This window comes from Mus pahari, chromosome 18 (assembly GCF_900095145.1).
Source record: "Mus pahari chromosome 18, PAHARI_EIJ_v1.1, whole genome shotgun sequence".
NCBI lineage: Eukaryota > Metazoa > Chordata > Mammalia > Rodentia > Muridae > Mus > Mus pahari.
The window spans coordinates 52,500,462-52,523,653 of record NC_034607.1 but is presented as its reverse complement, the minus strand read 5'-3'; the positions used below and the strand labels follow the sequence as shown (position 1 = coordinate 52,523,653).

The window sequence follows — 23,192 nt, the reverse complement described above, 5'->3', positions numbered from 1 at the left end:
AATATTTTAAAAATTGTATTTACTTATTTTATGTCTATGGTGTTTTGCCTATATGTTTGTAGATGTACCATATGCATGCCTGGTCCCCAAGGAGACCAGAAGAGGACATCAGATCATCTGTGGCTGGAGTTACAGTGTTATGAGCCCATGTGGATGCTGGGAATTGAACCTAAATCCTCTGGAAGAGCAGTCAGTGGTCATAACTACTTAGTCATCTCATGCCTACTCCTACAGTACAAACTTTAAATAATGTATTGATGTTGACTCATTCATCCTGGCATCTATACCATAGTAATGTTAACAAAGAGGGAGAGAGGCACAAGAAATTATAACTCTTGACTTCTCTATAGTGGAACCTGATTGTTTCTTGCCCTTCACTTTTTTTTTTTAATCTATCCAAAGTACATCATTCCATTGAGCAAGACTGTGTTCTTAAGCCTGTCTTAAACGTTCCTGTGGGGAGGTGAAGAAGCTGTAGGGGTTGGCTGAGAACTGGCCATGTTGGGGAATAGTCAAATGTGTGGGAGGTCCTGTCTGTCGCTACGACACTGGCCTGGGTTCGGCTCCTAGCCATGCCTCTCATCTCTGTATGACAGGCAGGTGACTTAAAGGCTTTGTTTCCCAGGGATTTGGTCTCCTTTGCTAAAATATCTAGAAGTTGAAAACTTAGAGTAGAGTAGGGTTCAACCTTCCCTCGGTATATCCAGAGTTGCCTTTGCTGATCTGGGGATATCCCAGAGTAAAAGGACAGGTTAATCTGACCGCTCCGCTACAGAGTTCACATTCCCTTTTCACAAAAGCAGAGGAGGAGCAGGCAAAGAGGAAAAAAAAGGCAGGAGATGGTTGAAGCTTAGAGGTCATAGAGGAAATGCGTCTGTATCACATCTTCAGCTAAACCACAGTCCAGCATTGGACCAATCTGTCCCGCTTCGAGGGGATAGGGTTGATCTAGCTCCACGGGGTAAGGAGGAGCCCCTGGTGCTCCAACCTTGGGGTCTGAGTTCCTCTCCCAGAAAGTGTTCTGGTTTGGAGGATACCGTGTACACACACTTTGGCTGAGATAGCATGCCCCACTGAGAGAGGGGACACCTAGAGCCAGGAGGCGCTCAAGAGGCTCAACAGCTCTCACTTTCATGTGGGGACCTGATCCCGCTGCTGTGTGCACCACATGCCGGAACATACCTGCTCCTAAACCACAATGTAAAATCGGGAACAGGCAGACCAATCCTTCCTGAACACCCTGATACAATATGTGAAGTAGCAGTGGCTGATGTGGGCACTGGGTCTTATGCTCACATACCCCAAAGAAGACCAAATTCCTACCACCCCACCAGGAACGATGGCATCTTATCTTTCCCCTTTGCTTGCTGGCTGAACTTTGAAGTCAGAGGCACTGAATACTGTGCCCACTCCACCAGGGCCTGGAGGGTCAGCCAGAGCTTTAGGTATGGGGTTAAAGTCAAAGGACAGCATTATAGGCCCCTCTGAAGTCACTGGGGACCAGGGGAATGCTCCTCCAGAAGTGTGCCATTCTCAGAAGGGCCGGGGAGGAGGAGAGCTGATGTTTTCAGGAAGCCCAAGATGGTGGATGAAGGTGAGGGGGAGTTTGGCCGGACCCAGACACTCCACCCCAAGGTCCAGAGGTCAAGTCAGGAAGAGAAGAACAGAATACCCACAATGCCTAGAGTTAAACTAAGACTAACTGGAGTGTTCTTTTTAAAAATTTCCTCTTAGATTTGTTATTGTGCGTGGTATGTTTTGCTTAACGTGTGTGTATGTGTACAATGTGCATACCTGGTGCCCATGAAGGCACCAAAAGTAGACATCAGAGCCACTGGGACTGGATTATAGATAGTTGTGAGCCATCGTGTGGGCATTAGAAATGAAACCCTGGCCTTGGACAAGGGCAAGTGCTCTTAATCGCTGAGCCGGCTCTGTAGCCCAGACAGGAATTTTCTACTTGAAAATGTAAATGGGCCCTAGCATCAGCCGTAGCTCACAGACAGCTCTGGGGGCTTGTGCCAGGTGACTGTGTGACACGTGGAAGTAAGTCACTGTGGGTCCTAGTCTCACCCACAAAATCATACGCGTAGCATTGCTTAGGCCGATGGAGCTAACGAGGTCACTGTGAACCCAAGACACCAGGCACACGGGGGATGACGAGACATCCGATTTTACATAGGGCTGACTCTAAGAGATTCTGCTGGTCTTCTCCCTCCCCCTTGATCACCAAAAGAGTGGCTTTCACAGAAGCCACATCTGGAATAGGGACCCATCAGGTCCATGCCTAACAGCAAGCTTCCGTTGTGTTCTGTCTCTGGCTGAAGACTTTTTCTTTTCTACCTAGGAAGACCTTGACTCTATAGTGATGCCCTTGGCCCAGGGTGTCCTTCTCCTTGGACCTCCGTGCCTGGTGTGGGTCTCCGAAGGGAGAGCCCGTGGTTTCTTCCCTTCTCTCCCAGCATGCAGGGAAAGGGCCTTGGCTAGACACACAGTAGCTACAGAAATGCCTAAGATAGAGAACGGCTCCTGGGCTCAGGCAACGTCAGGCGCAAACGCCTTCCTTCATCGGACTTCCTGTGGGGTGGTCTCAAGCTGGTCTAGTTCATCTCCAAAGTTCATTTCTGCGTGCTCTTGAGTAAGAACCTTATTTTTCCCATTGGCACAGCCCACAATAAATGCACAGGAAACAAGAGGCACCAGCAGGATAGGGTCAGAATACTTTAATAAGATATCAGTGTCAAAATACATTTCCTTATAAAGTTAAGCTCCCGTACAGTTATAATGTCGTCAGTAGGAATTTGACAATGCAGTAATGGTCATGAAGTTGTTACATGAACAGGAAAGGTTAATAAGAAACTCAGAATATTTCTCAGAGTGTCTTTAGTAAAACTGCAAACGGAAATGCCCTTAACGCTGAGGCAACAACACAGGAAATCAAACACCAGCATTTGCGTGTCAATAACCCTTCAAGTTCTGTCACCAGCCTGCGTGTGTGTCAGGCCACACTGTGCACCGATGTGCGGCTTGGACAACACTATACCTAGGTAATGTCAGGTAGAATGACCTTTAAAGTTAATTTTTGGTTTGAGCAGCAAGTCCCCTTAGGCTTACTGTACTCTTGCCTGATGGGCTTTGTGTGTGTTCAAAGTTTTATTGTACCCGAGTCAACAACACCTTATGTTGATTGGTATCACAAACCCAAAAGGTGCTTCCCCTCCCCCTCAGTGAGTTACAAAGTGCTCTTGGAACACGATTTTCAGTGCTTTCTACCTGTTCAGTGTCACACTTCATGTGACTGAGACCTCAGCTAGAGGCTGTCCCTGGAGGTCTGCCCGCTGCTCGCCAGCAGGGGGCGCTGCACCGTGGCTTCGCAGGGCCATTTGCCCGGCAAGCTGTGATCTGTGGCAGGGTGTAGGGCTGGTCAGACCTGCTACCCTCTACCTGGCACCATCTCCCAGTTTAGCTCCAAGGACTGGGTCACTACATTTGTGAATCCCCACTTGCTTTGTGAATTCCCATTAAAACCATTTCATGGTAGCTGTGGAAACACCCAAATGTGCCGCAGGAGAGAGACTGGCGATCATATAGCTCAGTACACTGGAAGGGCTAGCAACATCGCCTGAGAAAAGTGAGAGCGCTTCCTTCCCGCCTGCCAACCCACCAGCAACGTGCCCTCAGAGCCTGCGACTGCCATGGGAGCCCTCACAGCGACAACAGCACACATATACATAATACACCGAGAACATGAAAAGACAGCCTGCAATGTTCCCCCTTAATGACTTCACTCCTGGGAAGTCCTAGTTTGTCACACCACTGCCACACTACAAAAGCAAAAAGTCACCAGAGAGAAAGAGAGATCTGTGGCGGTTAGTCAGGCCTGTGGGTACTGCACAGGTCTACAGTAATGAGAAAAAATAAAGTGAACAGCCCTAAAAGATCTTAAAAGTGATTCTTGTGAGCAGGATCCCATTTTTAAGCTTTTAGATATTACAGAGTACCCATATATACGATAAACACTAGACCTGGATATAAATTCTTCTTAAAAAATAAAACAAAACAAAACTCAACTCAGTTTTGCTTTTGAATAATAGTTAAAAAAAAAATCCACTGGACCCGGGGAGAGAGGGGGGGCCATCACCAAACAGCTTAGAACACCATCGCGTGGCTTCACAGGTAACCCTAGAGTTGATTCTTCACATTGCTTTTTGTGCCCCATATTAAGTCGTATGAAAATCGGAGCAAGGAGTTGGCTTTAAAAACACAAAATTTTACAATATGGTGATTAGATGTGTGGGGGGGGGGAGAAGGGGAGAGAGGGAGAATCCACAGTGGAGCAAAATCCTTTTTGTCTTTGGCAACAAGAACAAGACCACTTGAGTTGAATGACGCCAAAGCTTTCCTAGGGGGAGCAGCAGCCACCACAGTTGTTAGTATGGATGCTGAATGAGAGAGAGAGACCTTTGGGGAATATAAATTAGAAGTAATTCAAGGGAGGGAGGGGAAAATCTTATAAAATTTCAGAACACTTTCATCAACGGTAAAACATAGCAGGTAAAACAACTATGTATTTTTAAAACATGGATAATAAAGTGAGCATGTCAGATAAAGGCCACTGCTTGGTGACCTGGCCGGTAGGCCAGGTGAGTATATCTCGTAAGAAGTGTGCTGGTGTTAGAGATACGTAATTGCAACACAGACGGAAGTGAAGCTGGCAGGCCAAGACAGCAGGGCAGGCAGGGGCGTGCCCAGCCAGAGGCCCTGGCTCAGGTGGCCTGGTCCAGAGCTCTGAGAAGGTCTCTCCCCTGCAGGAGTGTGGAGCTTCCAGGCACAGGCACGTTCACCTCACAGTCATATCTGGTCAGTTCCGGCAACAGGTAAGGCTCGAACGATGGCCCCAGCAGTCGACTGGCCACACCTGAGAGGAGCGAGAAGAGGATGTTGTTGAGGACAGGCACAGACCTGCTCCGCTGTAGGTGACCAGGGAAAAGGGCATGCATGCAAACAACTGTGTCTCCAGTTTCTGGCAACTTCCAGTGCAGCAGCCCTCTGGCCCTAGGGCTCCATTCCCTGTTCAGAGGACAGAGCCAGAAGAGAACATATACCACAGCAGTGTGCTGAGATCCAAAGATGGCTGGAGCAACATCAGAGCTCTCTCAGTTGAGAGACAGAGCTGGGTCCCAGTGTGCCCTTCCTTCTGGGGTCCACACTTCCTGTTGCCTGCACTCCTACCAACAGATGCCCTGCCCTTGTTAAGTTCACCTCTGCTTTCAGTCTATGAGCAGAAACGATCTATGTTGAAATTAGTTTTGCTTCACTTTCAACAGCTGGAGAAACCTGTCATTTGCTGACTACAGCTGTCCAGATGTGAATACCAGGGGCGAGTGATGTGTGATTCTCTCTTTAAACTTTTAACTTTCTCTTTAAGCCTTCTGGCTTGCCAGCCCGCCTGCTAGTAAACAACAGAACTGAAATATCAGTCCAGGGCGTCGGGGGGGGGGGTTCCTCAGACAGAATTCTAAGAACACAACTATAAATTTTCCCCAACTCTGCTAGACTGTAGACAAGGCTCTGAAATTTTCTTTCTCAGACCACAAATTGTTTGTGCCGAGCAGAGGCGTCTGTGGGAACACTTGTGTGTTTCAGTGGCAATAGCTGAACTTCCTGGATCACCCGTCTACACTCCCGTCAGTGAGTCCCCTGTGCAACCTTTCAGAGAAAGCTTGTGGTATGTGTGTACACTTCAGGCAATGAGCAGCTGAGGAAAGACATAGACTCTTGGTCTTGTGGTGCCAAGAGCCCGGACGTGACCTGACTGATTACTGGACGATCCCTTTCAGAGCCCATGCACAGTCTGCAGCCCGCCTTTCCAGGGCAGCAAGCTTGTCTTGCTCAGAAGTCCACCACAGCCCTGGAGCCCTTGCCGTACTAGCCACGTCCTTCTACCAAAGCTTCCCTAGCCTGAGCTGGTATCAGAGCTTTAGACCCACCTTCTGGGGAGCCTGTTTGACCAGAAATAACCGTGGTTCTGCCCTTTCTCAGGGACAACAGCCAAAGAGGCCTCTCTCACACAATCTCATCTCATCAATGAGGAGCCTGCACCCTCCCAGGCCTTCCTTGTTCTTTGAACAAGTCATTGTCAAATCCTTCCTGGGCCTGGTACCATGCAGGGTCTGGAATAAAGAGACTTGGTCCTGGCTAAACCGTCTCATCAGCAGCTTGGCAGATGAACAGCCCTGCGGACTGTAAGTAGTCACGTCAGACCCGAGCAGAGGCTCTGAAGGCAGTCTTGTCCAAATGCAGAGTTGCTTCCTGCAAGTGGCTGCCTCTCAGCTCCTCTGGTCAGCCAGGCCACCTGTCTGCACCAGGCCCTGGCTATGGTGAGACCTCCAAAACACTCACCTGACACCTTTTGAGCTCCTGGAGGACCGTAGTCCTGGAACTGGGAGGCGTAGCACTGTGGCAGGAACCCAGTCTTGGCGTTCTCCCCTGAGCTCCTGGTAGATGGTGGCTGGGGAGGTGGCAGGTGTCTCAGTGGCTGGCCCAGGCCTCTCATGGATTTTTGGGTGAATTCATCTGGAGGATCCAAGCCAGAGAGTGAAATGTGGTGCTGTCGTTAGGACAGACAGTAGCTCTCTCAGCCTGCTTGCTTTTTCAGAAGTCATGTAGAGACCTCTGAACCGGGAGCCTGCCCACGGCACGGCTATAACCCATTCTAAACAAGGTGCCGGGAATGGGCTCTGAGCCTTCAACCCTCTACCGGACCCCCGGGCCAGGCCTGCTTACCGGGGGCCATGTTCGCACTGACGGTCTTGTCAGGCATCAAAGGACAGGTCCCGCCCATGAGGCTCTTCATACGTTTCCACATCAGGTGCGAACTGCTGGTGCCTGGAGGGTCCCCCTGCAGATGTGACTCGTAGTTAGAGGAAGTGGGCCAGGGAGGAGGGACGGAGTGGGGTGGGTACCGCAGAGACCCAGCAGGCCCAGGTGCTCACTACCAGAACGAGCTGTCTGCATCTCTACCCTGCCTCATCTCCTTCCTGCCCAGCAGGCTGTTCGCTCACAGAAAGGACATGGCTTACCCCACTCGTGTCTTGGAAGGCTGGCTCCTCGTACTCCAGCTGCCGCTTTAGCTTCAGCTTGGTGGACAGGGCGATCATGGCTGGGCTCATCATGTATGGACCTCGGGCCCCGAAGTCCTTTGCAGACCTGCCAATGACAAGAGAAGTCAGTGGGTATGAGGGGTCTACAGCTTCCCCGCTCGCTGCCTGGTGTCTTCACCAGAATCCAACACCTATGGCTCAGACGATCTATGGAGGGCGGAGTGCCAAGGGGCTTGACCGGCGGCAGCTCAGCTCTACCTCCTTGTAAGATGCTCAAGAGTTCTGTCACCTGCGCTTCTCTCCACACACCTGTCCACCTCAGTCCTGCCCTCGGGGGGTCCTGCCCAGCTCAACAGATAACCGTCTCTGCAAGGATTTCTGCTCAGGGCCTCCCATGCAGAGGACCATCTGGGGTGCTCTATAAAGGGTCCGTACTAAAGACAAGACACTCCAGCTTCTGGGACTGCAGCCTACCGGGAAGACAGGAATATGCTGGTGCCCGTGTGCACCATCAGGTTGGGGCACTAAAAAGGCTCCCTTCTCCTCTCTTCTGGGGTCTGGCTCTCATATATCAGAGGAGGACTAGGAAAAGTGCCAGCTGCCTACACACACAGTGAGGGGATATGGTCAGCGGGAAGCCGATGTGAGCCTCTAGAACCTCCGTTAGTGGGTGTGTACATGTACCCGCCCTGCCCAGTATGTCCCCACCAGCCGGACATCTGTCACTAACCTCATCTTGAACATGGAGACATGAGGCGGGGCGCTTGGAGGTTCCAACTGCGATGACCCCACCGGCAGGGCACCCAGGGAATCAGCCCTCTGATCGCCCACAGGCCACTTTGTAGGGCCAAAATGTAATGGTGGATCCGGGGGCCACTGCGTGTTGGATCTGCCCCCCATAGAAGAGAGAGGGGTGCTGGCCTGGCCACAGCATGGAGACAGGGACCCTTTGCTCCCAGCATCAAAGAAGATGGAAGACATGGGCCAGTGCTCAGACTCTGTCTTCCTGCTCTCCAACTGCTGTGGGTACTTATCGAGGAAGAAGGGGCCGTGGGTGGCCCCCGGGGTGAGCGGCTGGAAGATGTTGGTCATGGTACTGAAGCACTGCTGGGGGGTGGGCTGAGGGCTCTCCGGCATGAGCGGCTCCTCTGGGCAGATGGGGCTTAGCTGGAAGTCCTCGCCATCCATAGGGATGTAGGGTGCCAGGGTCTCCAAGTCCAGTTCATTGAAGTCCGTCTGAGGGAACATGGAGCAAAGGGTGGATAGTGGCTGGCCCGGCCATGTCCTGTCCAGACCTTTTGAAACTGTCAGTCCTCCATTCAAACACCTCTGCTGGAAGTGCTCAGATTTGCCACTGAGGATACAAGGATTTCTGCTGGGAGATAACCTATTCCTTGCATCCGTCCCTTCATCCTGTGCAGGTACAGTGAGCTTCCACCACCTATGACCTGCAGCCTTCTCTTCCTATTTCAGCCAGGCAAACTTCTGGCCTCTGTTGCACTGGCTGCCCCTTTATCCTAATAAAGATTGTGCCAGCTAATCTTCATCTCCCCCACAGAGACTGCTGTTCTCACCAGGAGATACTCAGAGACACCCATGGTCACAACAGAACACTCAGAAGCAAAGACACAAGCTGCAGCCGCGGTCAGCCAATGATCCCTCACTGCGGATAGATCTTTGTACCCAAGACTGGTACTGAAGGAAGTGTGCCTGCTTGTGCTAAGAAGTGACACACACACACACACACACACACACACACACACACACACAGGAAAAAGACATGCACAGACGCGACGACGAGAGGTTCTGCAGGATAGGATAAGACCACACACTGAAGAGCAATGTGGAAGCTGGTGTGGAGAACTCAGTCTGAGACAATCAAATGGAGCTATGAGGATTGCCCCTGGAGATGCTCATCACCACCCTTGCCCACTTCCTCCACCACCACCACTTACACTGTTTGTGCAAGACGGAGATGGGGTGGACCCTTAAATAGAAGCGTGTGGCTGAGCAGGGACACAGTAGGAGGGGGGTGGGGCGCTCACAAGCTTCCTGATCCTGAAGCTTTGCGCAGCACCCCAGGGGTCTCTGCATAGGAGCCCTTGTCACCCGCGCGCAGGGCCCACCTGGGTACTGCATGGGTCTCTCGACTCTGTGTCCATGGCAAAGAGCTTCTCAATCACTTCCATCTTCAAGGGATTCTCCAGGGATGAATAGTAGTCCTCAGGGCTGCTGGGCTGGAAACCAGGAAGGAGAAGACCAAGTAAGAACAGGGGGCCTGTCTCGCCAGGAGTCCAGCAAGAGTCGAGACAAGCATGTGTCTGCCTCGTTCTGCCAAGCATTGACGAAGGGGACTGCTATTTACGAGCTGTGTGGAGTAGCTCAGTTCATCAACCTCTCTGAACTCCCTCTAAGGAGATACTTGGGTCACTTCTGGTCCTTAACTCTCCTGACGCTGCAGCCCTTCAGTTCCTCATGCTGTGCTGACCCCCCCCCCAACCTCGCTACGCAGAACGGTAATTTTGCTACAGTTAGGAATTATAAAGTAAATATCTGTGTTTTCTGATCATCTAGGCGACCCTGTGAAAGGCTTGTTCCGTTTCCCCTGTCAAAAAGAGGGATTGTGTAACACAGGTTAAGAACTACTTGTCCTGTGTGCCTTGAGGTGCAAATGGGATAGAGGCTGTGGCCAACAGGGCTCTGTGGTTGAAGCCTTTGGTTTGCAGAGGCCAGCCTAGGTTCTTGCTGTGATTCCAGGGGTCAGTACATGGATAAAGGGTGGACGACAGATGCTAAGAGCCAGTAGTCAGCTCTAGTGCCTGTCAGGAGTGTCTGAGCCATCCTTAGGGGCACTGCAATAACCCAAGGGAGGCAGTACTTCTCAGGGTGTCTGTCCAGTCATCCGGCAGCAGAGCTTGAGGGGCCCCGCGTCCTGTGTACCTTCCTGGAGGGTGGGGCTCACCGTGGAGCAGCTACTGCTGCTTGTGGCGCTGGGCGTGGTATTCCCTGGGGTGCCCGCCTGGGGTACAGTGAAGGCTGGCAGGCTCCCGGACTCGCTCTGGGCACTGTGGCTCCTCAGCCCCGCGGCCCACGGCTGGCCCGGGGGAAGGACGGCCTTACCATAGGCCGAGGGTTCATCGAAGTTCTGGCTTCCTGTAAAGACAAGGCTTGCTTGAGGAGCATTCACGAGATCTGGGCTGGCCCCAGGGTGGATAAGCCCAGAAAGTTCACAAAAGATCGTAAGAGGGGGCCTGAGGTTGACACCCTCGGTCCTGTGGAGCCTAGACAGGACCAGAGCTGTGATTCCGTCTGGGGACTTCCTATAAAGAGAACAGTCTCCTAGGCTTTCAGAGGCTGGGCTCACTAGATAGAAGCAATTGTTCCCTGCAGAGCATTCCAGAGCAGATGAGGAGGTTATTGGAGGAGAATTGGGCCATTTGCCTTAGTACCACCATCATGGAGATTGGGGGGGGGGGATACAAGGTTATCTCGTGCAAGAGGGTTCGTTGCCCTTTCTGGTTCTCGCAGGTGTCCATTTTCCTGTGGCCTCTCGAATGCACACTATCCAAGGGGGATTGCAAAGAGGAGCCGTCAGAGCTGGGCTGGCGAGGGTGCAGACTGGAAGAGGCCTTTCCTGGGACCATTCCAGGAGTCAGAGGTGAGATCGGTGGGGTGATCTGGTCTGGACCACAAGGGCTTCTCTTCCAGGAAGGTGGGCAGACATTCTAACGCAGCCAGCCACCGAGGGCTCCGTCCTCGCCCTCAGTCTCCTCTCCGCTACTGGGTCTGGCACTGTTCTGACTCGGCCCTTCACTTAGGTAAGTTCGAGGGCACTCCCCGCGACACATGACTCAACTCAGACTCTCAAGCCAGGCAGAGGATGGACCCCTCAAGAGGGAGCCTTCTCCTTGCCTACCTCTTTACCCTTCATGAGGACATATAACTCAATGGCCACGAGTTTGTGCTGCTTCTTCACCTAGCAGAGCCTGACCGCGTACGGTGATCAGCAAGGCCCGAGTGAGTCTGTGGTTTAGGGAGGCTGTGGCCAGGGAGGCTTGTCATAACAAGAACTGTCCCCGAGTCCATGAGGGTTCTGTGGCTAGGAAGTACGCACCGAAATCGAGAGAAATAATGGCATCTCCTGGGGTGGGGGCCAACTGGGCCAGCTCCTCAGGTTCTTCCTTCAGTTTGGTGAACAGGTAGTTGCTCTTCTCGGTTACAGCCACATCCTCACTGCTGTCAAAGATGCTGTTCATGGCCATCAGGTGCGGCTTGAACAGGGCTTCGGTCTGGTCCATGGAGAACACCACGTCGTTCTTCTCTATCTCACTGATGGGAAGAGAGAGGTTCAGAGTATCTGCATCTTTTAGCAAAAAGCCTTTGGACCCCCCCCGCCCCCCCAGACATGTCAGAAGCCTGACAGATAAACCTCTGGGAGAAGAGTTAGGCAGAAGCACCAACCATCAAATCCTGTGAGCCACAGAAGCAGAGAAACCTGTGGGCTGTTCGCTACCTGTGCTCGAGCTGTAGGTACACAAGAGTCCTGGATTCCTGTGTTAGATTCCTTCATATTATCAATGGCAGCCTCTCATAGTCTTTCCAGGGGTGGAAACATCACCCACATCTTCCCAAAACAACTTACCCAGGAGAGCACTGGCTCCCATTCACACAACATCAAGCACTGCTGTATGCAATCTCAGCACAAGTCAGAGACATGATACCATAGCTGACAAGTGGAAATGGAAAGCTCTAGAACTCCGTTCCTAAGATCTCAATATAAAACCCACCCGGCTAGAAGGATCCACACCACAGACAGCATGTGGCGCTATGGCCCCGGGTCCTAAGAGGCTGGCTGCTCCCTCCCTCCCTCCTCGACTCACCTCAGCACATAGTTGACACACATGATACACTGAGGCTGCAGGTTGCGGGGGTTGTAGATGACTGTCCCCTGGGTCTCCAGCCACACATATCCTCCGTGTTTGGCCAGCATCCGGTACTGGCCAGACACCACCTGCCCCTTGGTGCACACTAGTGAAGAAAGGAGCCAGAGGTAAGAACGGTGCCGGAGTGGTGTGCAGCACACACTCTGACCCCACAGGATGTGTCACCTGCCGGGGGAGGGGGATGGACAGAGCTGACAGATGGATGCCAAGGCCAGGAAGAGTGAGCCAGGGTAGAGGGTTGGGGGAGGGGGATGATCATTTCAGCCGACTCTTCATTTCATAAATAGGAATAGGAGGTCTGAAGGGAAGCAGATGACTGCCTGCGCCCCGTGCAGGAGTGACTCCCAGTCAAGCAGGGAGCAGCACCCTACCGACTTCACCACATCTGGAAGGTGGCAGCCCACATCTGGAAGGTGGACCACACGCAGGGCTGCAGCCCTGTCCCATTCCCTGACCGTGGAGGACAGAACAGGGCTGGCCCCAGCCCTTTCTGTTATTTTGATGCAAGGTGTCAGTAACTAGTCAGGCTGTCCTTGAACGAACTCTGAAGCCTAGGCCAGTCTTAAACTATTCTTCTTCCTTAGCTTCCTGAATAACTGGGACTCAACTCAAGAGCTGTTCCTCAAGACCCAGCTGAAGTTTGTTTCTTAAACTTTGTGTCCCTTGAACGTTCTGCTACTTTAGGGGCCAGAGGCAATTTGAGAGAAACTTGCGCACTATGTGGCCGGAGTGGGGAAAGGCCTGTACTGTTAACTCAGAACCAGTAGCCTCCTCAGCCACTGGAAGGTCTTTAAACTTGTCAACTGCCCAGTGAGACTGCCAGCTTAGAGTTTCTTTCCTCTTCTAGGTTGTTCTAAGTAGTCGATTTCACAGTCAAAAAAACACCAAGGGGTGTCCCACACACTAGTTGGTCTTCTTCCCTGTTTCCGCATGCATTTTTCATTTTTGTTGAAGAGATCTCAAGAGCTCCTTTGCAGTCATGTCTGCTGACTTTACAAATGTCTGCTAGCTTCTTAAACTGTCCACTGACTTCCACCACCCCCACCCCAACCCCCTGGCCCCCAAAGGACTGTTCAGAGCTCCAGCCCAGAAGCACCCAAGTCACAGAGAACTGGAGAGGGGTGGCAGGAGGCTCTGGAAGTCTTGCCGGCTTGGGGACTTTGGGAAGGAACAATCTGCTGGGGTTTCCTCTCGTGTCCGTCACGGTCATTTCTAACTATCCAGAATGCTACTGCTGTTTGTGCTAGAGATCAAATGGACTTGCCTGTCTCATCGGCTACACAAACACTGTTTGGCAGTTTCCTCTTCCACAAGCTATCAATGCCTAGTGCTCAGGTACTGTGCCAGTTATGTTTCTAGGACCTGTTTAGGGCAATTGTCCTTAGGTTCTATGAGAGAACAGCCTTGTTCCCTGTAGACGGTCTCCTCAGGTCGACCAGTCAGCTGGTGGGCCACCTCCCTATTCCTCAGTCCTGCATGGTAGAGGGATGGCCTTCTTCATAGTCATGCCCATCATAGTCCTTCTGCCTTGGCACATCTTACCCTCTTGAATATCTTAACACGCAGCAGCGAGGTACAGGAATGATGGAGAATTACATGTGTGCATTGCTCGGCAGAGCCACCACTGCCTTGTGAGATAAATTCAAGTCCCCGTGACAGTCATTACATAGTGCACCCGTGGAGTTCAGTGTTGTGGTTGCCTTGCTTGACAAACAACGGTGTGGGTTATCAGTATGTGAAACTCCTGTTTCCCATCGACAGCGACTGCGGCCTTCGAAAGCAGCCTCTGGCTAAACATTACTGCTGACTTGCACAGCCACAGACTTGAGAGTCTAGATTTACTTGCCTCTCCACAGCAAACTTTATTGTATTTTAATTTACCTCCCATGGAAAGGTAACCATGTTACTCATACAGTGCAATGGGTTTTGACAAATGTCAACACCGAAGTAGCCGTCACCCCAGAAAAGGGACCAAAAACTTCATCTTTAGCCAGGCCCACAGCCCACGGGCCTAACTCCTCCTAGTTCTGACTTCTGATTCCAGACCATCTCCCCAGCACCATCTCCCGTCCTTTCTAGACTTCTATAGGAAAAGGATTTCTTGAGTTTGGCTTTATGATCCATGAGCATCATGTTCCTGAGGCTGTGTTGCCGTGATTCATGGGAGAGAAGTGTCTCCTTGGGTACTCCATGGCCAGTTTATTCCTTCACCCGGATGTTTGAGTTTTCTGTTGTAAATAAAACCGCAATGGGCGTCTGTGTCCAAATCTTTGTGTGAGCATGGCTTTCTTTTTCATGGGGGCGTAACGAGGCGAGACGCTTCTAGATTATCTGCTAAAGACCATGCTCTTATTATCAGACGTAGTCAAACTGTTTTGCCACATTGATTGTCTTATCTTCATCGAATCTTTTAAAGGGACTCCTGTGCAGGAGGGAGGAGAGGCAGCAAGCCGTCACCACAGGAAACGCAGCCCAGAAAGCCTGGTTTTGCTTCCCACTGCACAGAATAACAGGAATAGTGTTTATGTAATCGGTCTTTTGGTTCCAGGGACCATGGATCCTCTCTGACTACATTATGTTGAGCCTGAAACAAGTGAGAAGAAAAAAAACGGGCTAAGGCCACTTTGTTAACCATCACGGACTCCTTGGCCAGAGAAGGAACCTTTATCTTTTCTGCTGTCCCTTTCTGGGGGAAATGGAGGCCACCTGGCTGCGGTGACAGAATTCTTGCATGACGTCAAGCCCGGAACTAGCTCCTTTACACAGTTCGTATTGCTTGCCACATTTCAGTGTTCTTCTTAGTCTTTGTCATGAAGAAGTTCACTGAGCAGAGGTTTTAACTGCACTTCTGGTCAGTGCAGGCGAGGGCCTGCTCTATCAGCCACCTGTAAGTCACACTGCTCCCATTCCTGTCATTAATGTCAGCCTTGGTGAAGGGCCTGCCACCCCAGGAGAGAGAAAGAGATAGGAGGGGAGGGGAGGGGAGGAGAGGAGAGGAGAGGAGAGGAGAGGAGAGGGGGGACTTTTTATGGCCTTTAATCTTGTTTTCCTAAGAGCACAACAAAGAGAAGGCAGCCCAACCCCTCCCCTCTGAGAGTGACAGTGTATAGATTATTAGCCCATTTGGAAATGATGACTTTCAATTATCTAAATCTGGCTGAGGCCTGAGCTTCTCCAGGCGTGTTGATGGGAAACACACACAAGCTGTGACACACATGGTGAATCAGAGACCCCCCCCACCTTGGCAGGGGATCTAGAATGGAACTGTACTTGTAGGGGGATAGGGTGGAGAGACTCCCCTCACAGCTGATGGCCTTGTTTCCAGCCCGTGTAGATTTGGCTTTGCTTGAGGCAGGCCTCTTGGTTAAATATAGGCCTCTGTGTTCAGGGCTTTTCCTAACTCCACCGGGAAAAAATAAACAAACCCAGAAAAACAGAACTGTGCTTTCTATTTGGACTGTGAGTGATCCTTAGGTGTGCTTGGGCGGGGCGGGGGGGGAGCTAAATATATGGATTAAGTAAAAACAATATCCAACCAAAAAGTTTTTCCAACATATTTCCCCCAGGAGACAGCTGCAAACCAATAGGACCAGCTTTCTTGCTATCTCTTTCGATAGATGAGGGAGCTCTAAACAGAGCGGGCTTCTTTCTACATGTCCACTTAGCTCTCTAACAGCCCTCCCCAGGAGACAAAGTATATAATACTGCCCTCCAAGAATTCTCAGGTACTTAAAATGCAGATCTTTGCCCGGCTGTGTTGACAGACCCCATTGGCTTAGAAGGCCAAGCAAAAAAGGAAGCCAGACTGAGAGACACTAGCTGGTGAGCTAGGCCAGAGCTGAGCAGAATACAGTTGTGTGTCTCTACCAATCAGCCTTGGGAATGGGGAACCCCTAGGAAGCACAAAAGCATTGGGCCCTCCAAGAGAAGGCTGACACCACACTCTGGAGGCTCTGGCTGGGTCAGAGAGAGCATCAGGGAGTGTTCTGCCGCCCCTGTGGTAGTCTTTTTGGATGTTTTTGCTTTTGTGCCAGAGACCACAGTAAGAGACTTGTGTGATATGCCATAATGGCCCCTGCTGCATCATTAGATCAGATGAACCCCAAAACTCCCAAGGAGGAAACAGAGGGGTGAATATGAATTCTCCTCTCTCTCTCTCTCTCTCTCTCTCTCTCTCTCTCTCGCTGCTGCACAGTTAGTGAAGCTGAGCTCGAGCTGTCCCAACTGTAGAGAGGACTGCCAGGCAGAACCAGGCTAGGAATGGAAAGCCACACTTCCGTTTCCTACGTTGCCAGTATGGCTGCTGCTAGGCGGCTTCTCAGGGTTTCCCATTTGAAGTCCTAGCCTATCCCCTCAGCAGCCCTGTCTGTACCAGTGTCCTGCTTGGACAATCTCTCCCAAGTATACTCTGTTTATGAGATTATCATTCACCTGCTGTTTATATTACCATGATGCTGTGAGAGATGCTAAGGTTAAAGGTCACCCAGCTTCCGGGAGCTCGGGCTCCTTTTTCTTCCAAAACAAAAACTCCTTAGGGTAGAGATCAAGTCTACCAATCCCCTAGTCGTCAGAGGACCAAGTCCAATTTCCTACATGTTGATGGGTTTTATGTATTCAAAATTACCCTGGAGCATCCACAAATGGAAAGACAAAATTGGAAACTTGGCCAAGGGAACACTACAGAACCACTCAGTCCAATAAGGTGGCCATGTGCCAAGAAAAGCTACTTAAATGACTTAAAATGTAAATTTAAAGACATTTGTCAATGCACCAGACACACTGCAAGTGCTACCGAGGTCATGTGTGGCCTATGAAGGCACAGGATGCTTCTGTGGTGGAGGCTCTACTGGACAGCTCTGTTCCTGCATGCAGCCTTCGCTGTGCAGGCTCCCCCGCATGCGCGCAGTGTGCTGCTGCACAGGCAGCCCCCTCTCTGAACACCTCTTCCTCTGGTTAGCCCCATCCTCTCTACCCTGGAAACAGACTCAGTGCAAGCCGATTCTCGTCGGCACCTTCCCAGGTCCTCTTCTATGCCGAGGCGCTTGCTGCTCTAGTGAAGACCTAAGCTGGTTACACGTTGACTTTTAGATTCTCTTCAAGGCTGCCCCTGAGGGTTGCATAGAAGGTTAACAATCTGTGAGGACTCAAGAGTCTTGTCCTTAATTTGCATAAACGCCAATTGTAGGCTGGTGGCCTCAGTGGGTCTCTGACCACCTTGAAGGTATCTACCTTATCTGCCACCCAAGATAGTAACCCTGGGAGGAGGCAACCGAGGCTGTGTCCTGCTCACCGTGCCCTCAGGGGCAGACACAGGGTGTCTAGGGACTCACAGTTCTGGTGACTTTTGGTCATGTTCTCCGAATCCAGGGCATGGTAGAACTCATAGGCAGAGCGGCCAAGTAGCTCTTCGGGGTGGTAACCAATCAGTTCCAAGATTCTGGATCAAAAAGGAAGTAGCAGGTGAGGACAAAAGACCAAACAGCCTCAGCACAGCGACTTCAGAATCTAAGGTGAATGTATCAAGTATCTATCCTCGGCACGCCATCTCTTTATTCAAGCGAAGCCCCATCAGGCTCCGCGGCAACTGCGCATCCGCCCACTCGCCCACTCTCCTGCCCTTCCTGAAGTTCTATCTCAGAGGACTCTACTGCACATGTGACCTACTAGCTAAGAGGTCCTGGGGTTAGGAAGGGTCACACGGCTCCCCCTCCCAGTTCATCTGCATGAGTGGAGATCTGGGAGGGGGCAGAATTGGCTTGCTGTCCGCACAAGTGCCCAATTCAGACCGGAAGAGGGCCGAGGCCTCCTGGCTAGCGTAGCAAGCTCATTCGAGTTGAAGTCGAGGAATGCTTAGATGGAAATCCTGTGTCCCAGAAGGGAAGGCGAGGAAGAGCCAGGGAGGGAGCTCTCCCTCCAGTGTCACCCCTGGATGCTGCCCAGCTGCCATCTGTGACCCTGGATGTGTCTCCAGTAGCTCTTCCCAACCCCGTGAGGGAGAAGGACAGAGGCTGTTAAGGTAAAGCAACGTAAAATCAGTCCTCGTAGGTAAACAAGCAGCGAAGCCAGAAAATGGCGTGACTGCACCGAGTGTAAACATGTTCCCTCTGGATGGTCTAGTTTTGGTGAGAGCTAGACAGGGGAAAGCCAACATGGAGAGCCACGAAGACACATGGAAGCTTTCTTGTGTGGAGACATTTAAGTGAACAGAAAGAAGCCTGCCCTAGAATCACCGTGTCAGTCACCTTGTGAGTCACACGTCATTCCAGTGTGTGTGCGCCAGAGTCCTCCATCTTAGATGCCTCACACTTTGCTCATCACAAGCCAGAGCTAACGGGAGCAGCTCAGCGTGATCATCTCCTTGAAGCACACTGCCTTGGGGCACAGCTGTGTTCTGTGTCCACTGGACAGAGGCTAAGGACAAGGAAAACCAAAAGCTCCACTCACTGGAGTGACTGTCTCTGTAGTCATTCCATCTGATGGTAATGGCATATATCTGTTAGACCCAGTCCTTCTCAAGCCAGCTACTCGTCTTAGGCCAGCTACTCTCTTGGCTGGGGCAAACTGCCCAGGTTCTAGATCTCCCCAGAATCCAGTCTTTGTTCATAAGAAATCTGATTTTCAGCTAGCTTGCAGGGTGTCATGTACTCTCCCCATCAACCATCTGCAACCAGTTACTCTTCCAGGGTCACCTCAAGCCTCTCCTTCTCCACAGAACCCCCTTTAATTCCTTCTTCCTTTGCAGAGGCCTAAAGGCCATGTGCCCCCATCCCTAGGAAGGATACATTGGATTCTTACACCCTGGGCCTTCTCCTCTTTCCTCCCCTCAATGAGGGAAGTCATGCTGACAATCCAGCAACTCTTAGGAACCCGGTCACTATCTACTTCCCTTAAGCGTGATTAACCGTCTCAGTGCACACGTGTTTACGCGTATGTGCACATGTGTGTACCCACAGGAACACCTCTAGCAGCTCACCACCATCTTCGATCTGTCCTTCCATTCTGTATGTTACCTGATAGTACGTTAGCAGAGAAAAAGCAAGCTTTCTAACCAGACGCGATGCTGGAGGCTCAAGTCTTTGCCAAGCAAAGGTTAGGCCTACCGACATAACCTCTACGTGCAGCTGACTCAGCCCTGTGAGGCTGGCAGAGTACTCGTGCCAGCTAGCCATCCTCACCATAAGAGGGTTTGTCCCCACTTGGTTTCTAGGTTTACTGGCCTTGGGCATGCCGTGGGTAGCCCGGACCCTGGAGCTGGTACCCAAAGGCACTTGCGCTGATACAAAGCTGGGGAGAGTGAGAAGTAGAGCAATGTACCTAGCCATACAGCATTCCTGAGAAGCCAACTGCACTTCAAACTCTGCCTGGGACTCAGAACCAGAATCAGTGACAGCAGAGCCACTCACAGGGTTGTTCACTTGCCAGTCGGACTGAGCCAATGCAGAATTTTCTACAAACTTTTAACACTGGACCCACTGGCCTTCTAGGAAAGATGTGATTGTCTTTCCTGAAGAAATCCCATTTCCTTTCATGATTAGGATCTTGCTGTCAAAAGACTTCGAGTAAATATTATAATCAACCTCATAATAAGATGCTTTTGTCTAATTACTGTATCATCCTTTCAAAGGCACACAATGGGCATGTTCTAGAAGACAAACAAACCCAGATTTCAGACTTGCCAGTTATCTTCCCGCTAGCAGCTTTCAGTTATCTTGTCAGCCAAAATAAATATTTAATGTTTCCCTCTTCATTCCTTTAAACAGACTACAGTAAAAACTGGGAAATGCGCACGGCCCAAACACAATTGCAGAGCATGTGGGTTCTCAAGACTTCACAAAGCCAGGAAGCCCCAAGTTAAAGCTAATGACCATTTGCCCCCATCCGCAGGCACACCGACGCCACAGGGAGGTTAAGGAACCGAACTTGTTTATAGACTTGCTGTTATGGCCCCTGGGGCCTTCCCTGGCTGCACCAGATAAGAGTGCCATCTGTGCTCTCCATCGGGAGAGGGACCACTTCGCTCTTCCTAATTAGAGATCCTTGAATCGCTGGAAGAAGAATCATTTGGGGTCACCCGTAAACTTAAAAGTCAACTCAGGACTGCCTGAGAGGAGCGGGGGAATGTACAAAGATTTGTCAGATTTCAAAGCTGGGGACCAAGTGTATGCTTTAATAACAAGTAGATAAAGAAGTAGACCAAAGAAGAACGGAGCAAACCTACGAGGAGGCAGGAGAGGAAGAAAGCGAGGAAACAGACAATGCGCAGTAGAAGGGCATCTTTGTTCTGAAGTCAGACCAGTCTCTGGCTTTGGCCTTGAGAGTGAGACGTGCAGGTAAAATGTGACTTATTTAGTGTCCACAGCTGCTCTTTGTTCTGAAGAGAGTCTACAAGCGTGAGTGAGGAAATGGCTCAAGGTGCTCACTGTGCAAGAGTAAAGATCTGAGTTCAGATCCCCAGCCTTGGTGTGAAAACCTGCTGCATGGCAGAAGATGTCTGTAAGCCCAGTGGGTGGAACCAGTGGGTGGGGCCAGTGGGGGGGCAGTGGGGGGGAGTCAGTGGGTGGAAGCGGTATAACAGGCAGATCCTGGGAGCTTGCTGATCAATCAGTCACTTTCACCAAAACAGTAAGTTCTGGGCTCACTGCAAGAGCCTGTCTCAAAAAAACAAAGTAGAGAATGGAAGAGGAAGGCCTTCAGAAGCGTGCAGGTAGACCAAGTGAGCCCATAGACACATGTATATACAAACACACACAGAATGAGGTGTGGCATGTTAAAAGCACGTGTAGGTGTGTTATAGGGAATGGACTACCAGGTGAAGGTTAGGAAGGAAATGATCTGCACGCTGTCCCCTCTCGAGGCAGGAGAATCAGCCCCATGCCATCCCTCCCAGTCTGGAGCCCATGTTGCCATTTCTACCGATGCCCCTCCCTTCAGAGGCCAAGGGTGTGCTGAATTAATCATGTAAACATGGTGACGAGGGAGTATCCGAACTCTGCATGAAGATGAAAGTACTGAGCCCTTTTTAACCACCCACTCGCCTTCTATCATCGGGGCTGGTGAGATGGCTCAGCAGGTAAGAGCACCCAACTGCCCTTCTGAAGGTCCAGAGTTCAAATCCCAGCAACCACATGGTGGCTCACAACCATCTGTAACAAGATCTGACGCCCTCTTCTGGAGTGTCTGAAGACAGCTACAGTGTACTTACATATAATAAATAAATAAATCTTTAAAAAAAAAAAGAAAAAAAAAGAATGCTATCATCGATAAATGTGTTCTCTCACTGGCTCTTTCCTTGTGTGCTTTAATGATCCCCAGACACTCCTTTTTGTTTTCTGTATATTTACAAGCGCTGGCAGTGCATTTCTTTAACGATATCTAGATTATTTACTACTCAGATTTCAAGACCTAATCATTTTTATCTGGACCGTACTTGCTTCAAGCAACAGCCCTTAAGTCTTGCACACCCCTGAATACTGCCCAGTTATATGAAGTCTATACAACGAGCTCTGTGGTTAACGATCCTTCATGAGATCTATCAGCTCTGTGAGATGTGTTGTCTGTAGGGTGAAGTCATACACCAGAAGGTAGCCTGGCCTCCACTCTGGACCGGTCCTATCCTGCATGCCACCAGCCATCTTTCCGTCGGACAAACCCCAAACAGTAGGAAGGAATTTGAGAAGTGACTAATCCACTGTACGAACTATGTCATCCAGCAAACTCTGATATAAACTACAGAGTCTGTAGAGCATTTCCAACAGACTAGGTCTTTCAGGATAGCATGTGAGCAGTTTTTTACACATTCAAACATGGCTAGGGCTGATTCCAGAATACTGTCAGCTGAGCGGACATAAGGACGCAGAGCACGTTAGAGTCTAACCTCAGGATCTAAAGAAGCATTGGATAACCCCTGACTGAGATGTCTGAAGAAAGGCAATGTATCGGCCTGCAAAAGCACTTAGAATCAATTAAATATAAGACCAAAATACATTCACTGTCCTTGCAGAGGATCGCCCTGAAATTAAGACGATACCGCCCATTAGAAAAAGCAGCAAAGTGTATTAATCATCTCCAATGTGCAAAAGAGAACATATGATTTTGCGATGAATTTGCTTAAAGCCAGTCTGACTTATTCTTGAACTTGACACACCTCATAGCTGTCCCCACACACGACTGTCTCACACTTTCTGGTTCTTTCTCATTTCCTCTTTAAAACTGTATTTATTTGTGTGGGTGTACATGCCATAGTGTGTGTGTGTGTGTGTGTGTGTGTGTGTGTAGGTCAGAGGACTAATTGTGAAATCGGCAAACCAGCTCTGTCCATACGGGTTCTGGGGGTCAAACTCAGGTTCTCAGGCCTGGCAGCAGGCGCCTCTCTTTGCTGAGCCATCTCACCAGCCCAGGTCTTCACGGACATTCTTTCCCTCGTCCTCAAGTCTTCTCTCACTTAAGCTGTCTTACTGTCCCTAAGTTCTCTGAATGAATCCACCACGCATCTTTTCCCCCAAAGATTTAAGTATGTGTGCGTGATAATACGTGTGTGTATGCATGCATACATGCGCATGTGTTCGTGCCTGTGTACCTGTGCGTGTGCCCTCAGAGGCCAGAGGGTCAAGTCCCTGTAAGCAGAGCTACAAGTAGCTGTAATTATGTGTAGGGGTGGGGTCTCTTCAGGAGCATTATACACAAGTCTTCCTAACTTACAAACCTAACTCTTGGCTATGTCCTGTATTGTTTTGATGAAACATGGTGCTCTCAAATTCTTTGCCTGTAAAGGCTAAATGGTTTTATTCATTAGTTTTAAATGCTTACTATAATTTTAATACATCTTTCAGAGTTACAGGAAGACTTGTGAAATCACACTGAGATTACATATGTGATTTTTCTAAGAAAACCTCATCTTGATGAGTTGGCTTTCTTCAGATATTCTACTTGGCCACTAGATGGCATCTCACATGAATTTAAAAACCCACCCCTTTTAAAGGATTTGAGAATGGCTTGGGTCTTCCTCCAGGATGAATGGCACATTCTGTTCTGTACTACAAATTCCCTGTGGTTTCACTAGGCTGCTCGGATCTCAAGCGCAAACCCTCAGGCACCAGGACTTGTTTCTTTCCCCCGTGACATAACAGTTTATGGCAGCTGTTCCCCA

The 23,192-nt window shown here is 50.4% G+C and overlaps 1 protein-coding gene across 1 annotated transcript in view; it reads right to left on the bottom strand.

The window, feature by feature from the left end:
- Window positions 1–4,550: 4,550 nt before the first annotated feature.
- Window positions 4,551–23,192, bottom strand: part of Epas1 (endothelial PAS domain protein 1) — an 81,965-nt gene continuing 63,323 nt past the window's right edge. The window contains exons 7-16 of the mRNA XM_021217690.1: window positions 17,377–17,483; window positions 11,984–12,131; window positions 11,218–11,432; window positions 10,066–10,256; window positions 9,230–9,340; window positions 7,834–8,339; window positions 7,083–7,209; window positions 6,787–6,901; window positions 6,403–6,576; window positions 4,551–4,918 (exon numbers count right to left, since the gene is read on the bottom strand). Coding sequence (XP_021073349.1) covers window positions 4,767–4,918; window positions 6,403–6,576; window positions 6,787–6,901; window positions 7,083–7,209; window positions 7,834–8,339; window positions 9,230–9,340; window positions 10,066–10,256; window positions 11,218–11,432; window positions 11,984–12,131; window positions 17,377–17,483 — 1,846 coding nt within the window. The 3' untranslated portion in view covers window positions 4,551–4,766. The remainder of the gene's footprint in view (window positions 4,919–6,402; window positions 6,577–6,786; window positions 6,902–7,082; window positions 7,210–7,833; window positions 8,340–9,229; window positions 9,341–10,065; window positions 10,257–11,217; window positions 11,433–11,983; window positions 12,132–17,376; window positions 17,484–23,192) is intronic.